At 44.0% G+C, this 12,080-nt stretch overlaps 1 protein-coding gene across 1 annotated transcript in view; it reads left to right on the forward strand.

Annotated features, from left to right (window-relative positions):
* Window positions 1-12,080, forward strand: part of arhgap31 (Rho GTPase activating protein 31) — a 95,598-nt gene that overhangs the window by 34,831 nt on the left and 48,687 nt on the right. Inside the window, exon 2 of the mRNA XM_067992744.1 lies at window positions 10,887-10,989. Coding sequence (XP_067848845.1) covers window positions 10,887-10,989 — 103 coding nt within the window. The remainder of the gene's footprint in view (window positions 1-10,886; window positions 10,990-12,080) is intronic.

Below are 12,080 nucleotides of genomic sequence, written 5' to 3' on the forward strand. Positions count from 1 at the left end.
ATCCCTTTCAGGGGAGAAAGTAGATTCTGCATTGAATGTACCATGTTATAGTTTGGGGAATAACTCTAGGTTAAAGAGATAAGTACGGATTGAGATGGACCAAATACTCCATGGAATATGACAGTTGCTGCGCTGCTCGGGGTGGGAGGAGGGATTTTTTGGCTGTGGAGGCCAGGATTGGTTGGTAGAGATGGATGAATCTTCTGGATTTCACTTGATAACCTTTGGGGATCAAGAAATATTTATGCAGACCACCCCTTGGTGGATTCAATGGATGGATAGAGTCCTCAATATGGTAGATTGTACATGGACTGTGGAAGGGATGGGCTCGATGGATGGAATGGCCTTTTCTCATCCCAATGCTTTTTTGTGTTCTCACTGCACCATTGTCTCTTTTATACTCATCAATTATTATATTATTTCAACTAATACAACTCTTTGACTCAAAATCTCTTTACACTTTCCAACCAACATTTTGGAAAATATACATATACAGTTCTCCCTGTCTAAATCCCTTGATTTGATATATACACAAGGAGTGATCTAAGTTAAAAGACCAGAGAAAGAGAGTATTATTTTTTATTCGTTCATGGGATGTGGGCGTCGCTGGTGAGGCTGGCATTTATTGCCCATCACTAATTGCCTTTGAGAAGGTGGTGGTGAGCCGCCTTCTTGAACTGCTGCAGTCCGTGTGGTGACGGTTCTCCCACAGTGCTGTTAGGAAGGGAGTTCCAGGATTTTGACCCAGCGATGATGAAGGAATGGTGATATATTTCCAAGTCGGTATGGAGTGTGACTTGGAGGGGAACGTGCAGGTGGTGTTGTTCCCATGTACCTGCTGCTCTTGTCCTTTTAGGTGGTAGAGGTCGCAGGTTTGAGAGGTGCTGTCGAAGAAGCCTTGGCGAGTTGCTGCAGTGCATCCTGTGGATGGTACACACTGCAGCCACGGTGCGCCGGTGGTGAAGGGAATGAATGTTTAGGGTGGTGGATGGGGTGCCAATCAAGCAGGCTGCTTTTTCCTGGATGGTGTCGAGCTTCTTGAGTGCTGTTGGAGCTGCACTCATCCAGGCAAGTGGAGAGTATTCCATCACACTCCTGACTTGTGCCTTGTAGATGGTGGAAAGGCTTTGCGGAGTCAGGAGGTGAGTCACTCGCCACAGAATACCCAGCCTCTGACCTGCTCTTGTAGCCACAATATTTATATGGCTGGTCCAGTTAAGTTTCTGGTCAACGGTGACCCCCAGGATGTTGATGGTCGTGGATTCGGTGATGGTAATGCCGTTGAATGTCAAGGGGAGGTGGTTAGACTGTCTCTTGTTGGAGATGGTCATTGCCTGGCACTTGTCTGGCGCGAATGTTACTTGCCACTTATCAGCCCAAGCCTGGATGTTGTCCAGGTCTTGCTGCATGCGGGCACGGACTGCTTCATTATCTGAGGTGTTGCGAATGGAACTGAACACTATGCAATCATCAGCGAACATCCCCATTTCTGACCTTATGATGGAGGGAGGGTCATTGATGAAGCAGCTGAAGATGGTTGGGCCTAGGACACTGCCCTGAGGAACTCCTGCAGCAATGTCCTGGGGGTGAGATGATTGGCCTCCAACAACCACTACCATCTTCCTTTGTGCTAGGTATGACTCCAGCCACTGGAGAGTTTTCCCCCTGATTCCCATTGACTTCAATTTTACTAGGGCTCCTTGGTGCCACACTCGGTCAAATGCTGCCTTGATGTCAAGGGCTGTCACTCTCACCTCACCTCTGGAATTCAGCTCTTTTGTCCATGTTTGGACCAAAGCTGTAATGAGGTCTCTGCTCCTTAAAGATCCCACTGGGTCTATCAGCCCTTTCCCCAGTTTTGCATAATGGGGAACTCCCAAGAAGACTCAGTTCAGCTAGATGCAGAGCCCAGCATAAGAAAGGAGCTCTGCCATGAGGGCCTATGTCCTTCCACCAGCTAGCTGACAAATTTCACCCCCGTTATCTCCAGGTGAAGCACTACCTCCAGAATCCTGCAATGCTTTGCAGACTTCAAGTGTTTAAAATTTTGAGGGGTTTTGATAGAGTAGATAGGGAGAAACTAATTCCACTGGCAGGAGGGTCGGTAACCAGAGGACACAGATTTAAGGTAATTGGCAAAAGAACCCAGAGGGAGATATGAGGATAATTTTATTTTATGCAGCGAGTTGTTATGATGTGGCCTGAAAGGGGGTTGGAAGCAGATTCAATAATAACTTTCAAAAGGGAATTGGATAAATACTTGAAAAGGACAAATTTACATGGCTATGGGGAAAGAGCAAAGGAGTGAGACTAATTGGATCGCTCTTTCAAAGAGCTGGAACAGGCACAATCAGCCGAATGGCCTCTTTCTGTGCTGTATAATTCTATGACTGGAACTGGGGAGGTAACAGTCAGGCTGGGGCCCATTCCTGGAGATCCTCTCAGCACTAACTACCCTCTCAGTGCAGCAATATGCCATTGGCCATTAGGGGCACTGCTTCTAAACCAAGACGATCTTCAGTACGCCAGGGCCCCTCCTCACTGTCCCCAGCCCCAACTAACCCCTAGAACCCAGGGGGAAAACAAGGTCAGCCCCTGACCTGCATCACTCCCAGTGCAAGTAGTCTGGATGTGGCAATACATTCCTCCCATTGGCACCATGCAGGCTGGATTCGCAGTGACTTCATAAATTATATACGGGAATGTACACTCTCATAAAACGTGTATGTTTGTACATCTAAATATACAATGACCTCATAAAATATATATGAGAATGTATTCTTAATCATATAATGGCTTCATAAAACATGTGCCAATGTACACCTATAATAGCTTCATAAAATATTTATTGAAGACCCAATTAAAAATATATATAAAATATAGAATATGCTATAGGTGTTTACTAAAAGTGGAAATCTATCAGAAAGAGTTCAGGGCCAACTTTCCTATTTTTCCAGCACTCCCAAGTGCTCACTCTGATCTCCACTAATAAGAGGATGGAGGATGCATCATTCTTTTTGTTTTCACACTGTGGTTTGCACAGCTTGAGGTGCGGGGGTTAATTCTGTTGCAAGAGCTCCGGTTGCATTTCCAACACAAGCAGAACATCCACATGTTGGGCGTGTTGCTTTTTTTTAACTGAAACAAACAACAAGTTTTCACTTCCTGTGACCTCGACCTTCCTGCTTGCTATGGAAAGAGCCATTTGAAACCTCTATTTAGCAATTACGCAAAGCAGGGGATGAGGTGGTTACAAAAGTGCCAAACCCAGCAAATATAAAACCACACTTGCAAAGTGACACAGAAAAAAACTTAATGTACTCTTCCTGATAGATATCCATGTTTAATAGACACATATATTACTGTAGTAACATTCTGTTTTTGTCTCGATGCATCCATTTTTGTCTCTTTTTCAGTTCACTTCCTGTACATTATACACTTCTACAGTGTCTTAACTCAAAGTCACTTCATTCAAATTATCTGATCATTCCAATTTTTTTAGCACTGAATTCTCACTTTGCTATTATTTATGTTGCTTAATTTGAATTATTGGATAAGTCAAAGCTTTTTTAAAGCACAAAACTGACATTGAATTATTTGAAGTAGACTATTTTAAGTCCAATATCTTAAGGACGTGGATGGGACCTGCAAAAAGCAAGGAATTTTCATATAAATATTTCAGCCCCATTACCAAGGTGGGCAATGGGGGCACTATTATCTTATTTCTTGGTGGGTGGGGGGGCTAACACCCCCCGCAAGCAGCAGCATTCTGCAGATGTTCTATCTTCTGGGCCGAATCGGACACTCTGGATGTGTATCCAGTGGAACAGACTTCCACCATTGTGATAGTAATAAAGGGACCTTTCCCTGACCCTGTGAACTTTAGCGGGATCAGTTCTGGAGTTCCTTGGTGAGTGCATCCTAGCACTTAAGCAGGATGTGTCCCCCTCCCACCCCATGGAGTTTTGGTCCTATTATATATTTTTTAAAGTGTTCATTATCCTGAAAATAAGACTAATAGTGGAGAAAGAAACGTCAAGTTTATTTCTAGATTTCTCTCTTAAGAAGAATTTTGCTCTTTTACATCCGGCAAAATCCTGTCAAACCACTTTTACAGTGGGGCAGTTTTAGTTTGGGTTTCGGGAGACCACCATCCACGTGAGTCCGCTCCAGCGTCTCCACCACTAAATCTGGCTCCCTTATCCCCAATTGTTCATGGCTCTATGAGTTGGTTACTGGGAAAGGGAGCTAGATTTAATCATGTAAATGCTGAGAGCCATCTAAAGGGCACCAGTCTCCTGGAGTCCAAACCAAAGGTTCTTTCTTTGTGAAGCCATTTTGTGCCTCAATGTAGAAATCAATGTAATTCCTGTCTTTGGCATTTGTCTGTTTGATTAAAACTTTACTCACAAGAACATCAAGGCCGGGAATTTCCATGGAACAGCTCCTGCTCCACTGCCATAGAGCAGTGTGGCAGAAACCCCATTTATACCGCACTTACGGCAAAGTTATGGCAGCAGAGCGAAAGCAGCTCTGAGGAAATTCCCAGCCCGAATGTTTTCCAAGCCTCCTGGACTGTGGAATTGTCAATGGAGATCACAAAGTATAGATGAGAAAGGCTATTTGGCCCATCTAGTTCATCCTTCCACAGGACTTTCCTCATCCCCTTGTAGCATCCACCTACCGCTGAATAGTTCCAGCGTTTTGCATTTAGTACCATATCACAAAACCGTTCCAGATATTAAACATCCTTTGTGTCAAGTGCTTCCTGACATGAGTCCTGAACTTGCCTTTTACCAGTTTGTATCTGCATTTTATGTCCTGCAGTAGGGGTTTCACTTAGAGTAGTAAAAAACAATCAAGAATGTGTAATGTTGATTGTAAAATTAGACACATTCTGAATTTTTGTTTGATTTACTTTTGAATAGCTGTCAAAAGCCTACAAAGTCTTTCCTTCAGTGATTAAATGATTTGAGTTGAACCATTTGTTTGTGAACTGTAGAAGGAATTAACTTTTATCGTTACTGCTCACCTTATATAAGCTTCAGTTTAAATCACTTTTGTAGCCTTCAGCCCTTGAATTTTTTTTAAAAAACAAATTACACCAGCATTCAGAACATGCTCTGCACATGCAGTGTCCTGATTTTCCCAACTTGAGAGCTGTGCATGACGTGGTGCTGTCAATTCTCACTGCTCTCGAACAGTACCTGCCAATAACTGCAGCATTAAAGAATGAACTTGCATTTATATAGCGCCTTTCACGATCTCAGTATGTCCCAAACTGCTTTACAACCAATGAAGTACTTTTGAAGTGTAGTCACTGTTATAATGGAGGAAACTTGGCAGCCAATCTGCTCACAACAAGCTCCCACAAACAGCGAATGTGGTAAATGAGCAGATAATCTGTTTTAGGTTGAGGGAAGAATGTCGTCCATGATGTCAGGAGAACTCCCCATTCTTCTTCAAATAGTGCCGTGGGATCTTTTACATCCACCTGAGAGGGCAGTTGGGGCCTCGGTTAAAGTCTCGTCTGAAAGACTGCACCTCCGACGTTGCAGTGCACCCTCGGGTACTGCACTGAATTGCCAGCCTGGATTATCTGCTCAAATCTCTGGAGTGGGTTTTGAACCCAGGGCCTTCTGACTTAATTAATTAATTAATTAGTATTTGCCGACAGATCTTATCATTTTCGTTCTCTGAAAATATTCACCGTTATGGGCTGGCACTTTTTTTCAACAATAAAAATGTTTTTGGAATTCCTAAACTGGATGTTTTATGAAGTGAAAATGATGTTGAGTAAAGTGAGTGTCCTGCAGAGCTGCGTGCAGTGTGCCCACGTCTCACTATCTCAGGGGGTCATCGTCTCAACGTCTTCCTTTCCTGCTAGCTGTAGCCCTGTTCCAGCCTGCAGTCACACGCTGCACAACCTACTCCAGCTGTCGGTGTTCTGACACCCCAGCCCGAGACTACGGAAGTCTCATCTGACAGGGCACTTTATCTGGCAGTCGGGGTGGGGTTGACTGCAGCGACACGGAGAGTTTGTTCTATGTGCGACCTCATGTGAGACTGCTGCTTTCTAAGTCACCCTGTTATGTGTTGCACTATTGCATTCACTGGTCTTATTGCTTTAAGTTTTGTAAACATCGTGGAAAACAGTAACGGGAAATTCCCCGAGGTGCCCACATTGTATGTATTCCCTGTGACGCTGCAATCGGTGTTTGTAGAGAGCAGACCCTGAGAATAAAGTTCTATTTCAAGAGACGTTTTGCATTTATTTCCATTGATTTATCTTTTTTTTATTTCTGTTTCTTTTGTTTAATTATGCCGGGAATTGCTTGGAACAACACGGCATAAGAGTGGAAGAATATCTGAGTTCCTCTCTCAATCTCATTTAGATTCCGGGAGAATCTACCATCAACATCCTGGGGGTCACCATTGACCAGAAACTTAACTGGACCAGCCATATAAATACTGTGGCTACAAGAGCAGGTCAGAGGCTGGGTATTCTGCGGCAAATGACTCACCTCCTGACTCCCCAAAGCCTTTCCACCATCTACAAGGCACAAGTCAGGAGTGTGATGGAATACTCTCCACTTGCCTGGATGAGTGCAGCTCCAACAACACTCAAGAAGCTCGACACCATCCAGGACAAAGCAGCCCGCTTGATTGGCACCCCATCCACCACCCTAAACATTCACTCCCTTCACCACCACTGTGGCTGCAGTGTGTACCATCCACAGGATGCACTGCAGCAACTCGCCAAGACTTCTTCAACAGCACCTCCCAAACCCACGACCTCTACCACCTAGAAGGACAAGAGCAGCAGGTACATGGGAACAACACTACCTGCACGTTCCCCTCCAAGTCACACACCATCCCGACTTGGAAATATATCGCCGTTCCTTCATCATCACTGGGTCAAAATCCTGGAACTCCCTTCCTAACAGCACTGTGGGAGAACCTTCACCACACGGACTGCAGTGGTTCAAGAAGGCGGCTCACCACCACCTTCTCAAGGGCAATTAGGGATGGGCAATAAAGCTGGACTCACCAGCGACGCCCACATCCCATGAACGAATAAAAAAAAGTCCCATTTTTTAGGGTATCTCAGTGAAGGCTGAAAACATATTCACTGCGGGTCCCTCCTCTAGGGTCATCCGTGAACTCTACAACACCGGAGTTAAAGCCCTACAATGGGTCTGAAACCAGTCAGACCGATACCTTTAGCAAGCTCATAAATTGTTCGGGTCATTCTTACGATATTTTGTAACATTTCCTTCCACCCCTACCCTGCAATTTGCACCAGCGACCCTCACGCAGGTAGCCATTCCTTACGTGTGAACTCAGACAATGAGTGTTAATGTGCTATTCAACTGTGAAGGGCATCACTGCTGAGTTCAATCGGATTCTCATCCAAATAAACCTGCACTTCCAGAATCCCAGTCAAATTCCTAGACCTTCAATCACTTCACACCTCCCTGTCACACAACCAACCTGCCACTCCTCCTTACTTTCCCTGTAGTGGTACTGAGTGTCCCTTTATAAACTGACAAAAGGAAAACTTGAAACACATTTTAAGTTTGCACACAAATATGTTACATGTGCATGAAACACATAGAATCATAGAAAGGTTACAGCACGGAAGGAGGGCATTCGGCCCATCGAGTCCGTGTCGGCTCAATGCAAGAGCAATCCAGCTAGTCCCACTCCCCCACCCCATCCGCATAGCCCTGCAATTTTTTTCTTTTCAAAAAGGGACGATGCAGACATTGTAGTTAAGGAGAAGGAGTGTGAAATATTGGATGGGATAAACATAATGAAAGAGGAGGTATTAAGGGGATTAGCATCTTTGAAAGTAGATAAATCACCAGGCCTGGATGAAATGTATCCCAGGCTGTTAAAAGAAGCAAGGGAGGAAATATCGGAGGCTCTGACCATCATTTTCCAATCCTCACTGGATACAGGCGTAGTGCCGGAGGATTGGAGGACTGCTAATGTTGTACCGTTGTTTAAAAAGGGAGAATGAGAGAGACCAAGTAATTACAGGCCAGTCAATCTAACCTCAATGGTTGTCAAATTATTGGAAACAATTCTGAGGGACAGGATAAACTGTCACTTAGAAAGGCACGGAGTAATCAAGGACAATCAGCACGGATTTGTTAAGGGAAGGTCGTGTCTGAATAACTTGATTGAATTTTTTGAGGAGATAACAAGGAGGGTCGATGAGGGCATTGCATTTGATGTAGACTACATGGATTTTAGCAAAGCTTTTGACAAGGTCCCACATGGCAGACTGGTCAAAAAAGTACAAGCCCATGGGATCCAAGGGAAAATGGCAAGTTGGATCCAAAATTGGCTCAGTGGCAGGAAGCAAAGAGTAATGGTCGACGGGTGTTTTTGAGACTGTAAGGCTGTTTCCAGTGGGGTTCCGCAAGGCTCAGTACTAGGTCTCTTGCTTTTTGTGGTATATATTAATGATTTAGACTTAAATGTAGGGGGCATGATTAAGAAGTTGGCAGATGATACAAGAATTGGCCGTGCGGTTGATAGTGAGGAGGAAAGCTGTAGAATGCAGGAAGATATCAATGGACTGGTCAGGTGGGCAGAAAAGTGGCAAATGGAATTCAATCCAGAGAAGTGTGAGGTAATGTATTTGGGGAGGGCAAACAAGGCAAGGGAATACACTATAAATGGGAGGATACTGAGAGGTGTAGAGAAAGTGAGGGACCTTGGAGTGCATGTCTACAGATCAGATCCCTGAAGGTGGCAGGACAGGTAGATAAGGTGGTTAAGAAGACATATGGAATACTTTCCTTTATTAGCCGAGGCATAGAATATAAGAGCAGGGAGGTTATGCTAGAACTGTATAAAACACTAGTTAGGCCACAGCTTGAGTACTGTGTACAGTTCTGGTCACCACATTACAGGAAGGATGTAATTGCACTAGAGAGGGTGCAGAGGAGATTTATGAGGATGTTGCCAGGACTGGAGAATTTTAGCTAAGAGGAGAGATTGGATAGGCTGGGGTTGTTTTCTTTGGAACAGAGGAGGCTGAGGGGTGATTTGATTGAGGTGTGTAAAATTATAAAAGGCCTAGATAGAGTGGATAGGAAGGACCTATTTCCCTTAGCAGAGAGATCAATAACCAGGGGGCATAGATTTAAAGTAATTGGTAGAAGGGTCAGAGAGGAGCTGAGGATAAATGTTTTCACCCAGAGGGTGGTGGGGGTCTGGAACTCACTGCCTGAAAGGGTGGTAGAGGCAGAAACCCTCAACTCGTTTAAAAAATACTTGGAAAAGCACTTGAAGTGCTATAACCTACAAGGCTACAAACCAAGTGCTGGAAAGTGGGATTAGGCTGGGTGGCTCATTTTGGTCGGTGCAGACACAATGGGCCGAATGGCCTCCTTCTGTGCCGTAAATTTTCTATGATTCTATGAAGTACTTATCCAGTTCCCCTTTGAAGGCTACGATTGAATCTGCCTCCACCACCCCCTCGGGCAGTGCATTCCAGATCCTGATCACTCGTTGCGCAAAAAAAGCTTTTCCTCATGTCACCTTTGGTTCTTTTGCCAGTTACCTTAAATCTATGTCCTCTGTTTCTTGACCTTCCACTAATGGGAATAGTTTCTGTCCATCTATTCTGTCTAGATCCTTCATGATTTTAAATACCTCTATCAAATCTCCTCTCAATCTTCTCTGTTCCTAGGAGAACAACCCAGCTTCTCCAGTCTATCCACATAACTAAAGTCCTTCATCCCTGGAATCAATCTAGTAAATCTTTTTCTGCACCCTCTCTAAGGCCTTCACATCTTTCCCAAAGTGCGGTGCCCAGAACTGGGCACAATACTCCTGTTGTGGTCGAACCAGTGTTTTATAAACGTTCATCATGACTTCCTTGCTTTTGTACTCTATGTCTCTATTTATAAAGCCCAGGATCCTGTATGCTTTCTTAACCACTTTCTCCACCTGCCCTGCCACCTTCAACGATTTGTGCACATATATCCCCAGATCTCTCTGTTCCTGTACCCCTTTTAATTTTGTGCTCTCCAGTTTATATTGCCTCTCCTCATCCTACCGAAATGTATCACTTTGCATTTTTCTGCGTTAACTTTCATCTGCCATGTGCCCGCCCATGCCACCAGCCTGTCTATATCCTCTTGAAGTCTATCACTATCCTCCTCACTGTTCACTACCCTTCCAAGTTTTGTGGAACAGGTTATTGTTTTATTTTTTAAATATATTTTTTAATTAAGCATAAGCATCTACTGGCTGTGCCCAGCAGAATTGATGGGGCAATGCCATTTAACCTGCACAGGCTCATTCGAATGCTAAGCCTGGATTATGGCACCAAGTCTCAGAGCAAATGAAATTCTGGAGTCCTTTACATTACCTCTTTCTCTACTCCGGTACACTGTTGCAGAGTACCATTTTATACAGTACATCTTATCTTAAAACAGCCACTCAGAAATTTCAGCCTGGAACGCAGTTACTTTTTTCACGTACGCTGTTAAACACTGCTCCCCTTATAGTCACTTGCCAGAATTTTCTGGAAAGTTAAATAAAAGTGTTGCACAGTAGCTATGGTGGGCAATGATGTAGATTACAACTCTGTTTAGCTGGGTTTGTGCAGTATTAGGAGAAAGTGTTACGTAGATTAAAGGCATTAACTAAAGGGGATTTAGACAATTTCTCCCCTGTTTTCTCTTCTAGATCATGGTTCAGTCCAGGATATGCTGTCAAAATTATTAATAATAAATATCCATGTCTTTCCAGAGATTTCAGTAAAGAATTTTTGTAACTGTACCATCGACATCAACTAAATGGAGAATGATTGGGAAAATATTGAGAACTGAAGCCATTTTCCACCTTTTCTTTTTACACAGTTCCTCAAGTCCTCAAAAGTTGTGCAGAATTCATCGAGAAGCATGGGATTGTAGACGGGGTCTACAGGCTATCAGGGATTACGTCCAACATTCAGAGGCTGAGGTAAGGTATCACTTGCAGCTGCTTCACGCCGTTTTATTAGCCTGAAATTACAGTAGCGTGACTTGGGTTTAGAACAGCACTCCACATTTAAATTCCTCAAGGGTGAGGAAAGTTTTATCCTCAGATGTGAATCGGTCCAGGCACACAGTGTTTGACCTCACAGTGTTGTCGAGTTTGAAGCTGCATTATGGACAATAGCAGTGCTTGGCTTTACTCAGCAGAGGCAGTCTCAGTCTTGAACCAAACCCTTGCTGTGACTTGCTTCTGAGCAGCTGTAAAATCCCTCAGATGTTACAAAGACTGGGATTTTAAAAGATGGAAATAAGGCTTTAAAGTATTTTTGATATATTAAGAGCATTTTATTAATTACAAACTTAAGTTTATAAAAAGCTTGGTGTGTTTTGCCTGCCAAATATTTTTTTAAATGGAGGCAGAAAACAAGAGTCTTGTTGGGGTCGATTTTCACTTCTATCGCCTGCCGTTAAGGGCCTCAAAATGGAGTCAGTCCCCTTACCGCCACCTTAACATTGGTGAAGAGACTGGCAACATTTTGAAATAGACCTACCGCTGGGCACCCAAAGCGCCCGCCTGTCTGGGGTGATAACAACAACAAATACTACTACTACTACAACAACAACAACAACAACAACAACAACTTGCATTTATATAGCACCTTTAATAACAGGAGCATTATCAAACAAAATTTAACACCGAGCCACATTAGGAGATATTAGGACAGGTGACAAAAAGCTTGGTCAAAGAGGTAGGTTTTAAGGAGCATCTTAAAGGAGAAGAGAGAGATAGAGAGGCAGGGAGGTTTAGGGAGGGAATTCCAGAGCTTAGAGCGTAGGCAGCTGAAGGCACGACCGCCAGTGGTGCAGTGATTAAAATCGGGGATGCGCAAGAGGCAAGAATTGGAGGAGCGTAGAGATCACGGAGGGTTGTAAGGTTGGAGGAGGTTACAGAGATAGGGAGGGGCGAGGCCATGGAGGGATTGAAAACAAGGATGAGAATTTTAAAATCAAGGCATTGCCGCACCGGGAGCTATTGTAGGAGAGTGAGCACAGGAGTGATGGGAGAACGGGACTTGG

This window comes from Heptranchias perlo, chromosome 11 (genome assembly GCF_035084215.1).
Source record: "Heptranchias perlo isolate sHepPer1 chromosome 11, sHepPer1.hap1, whole genome shotgun sequence".
Classification (NCBI taxonomy): Eukaryota; Metazoa; Chordata; class Chondrichthyes; order Hexanchiformes; family Hexanchidae; genus Heptranchias; species Heptranchias perlo.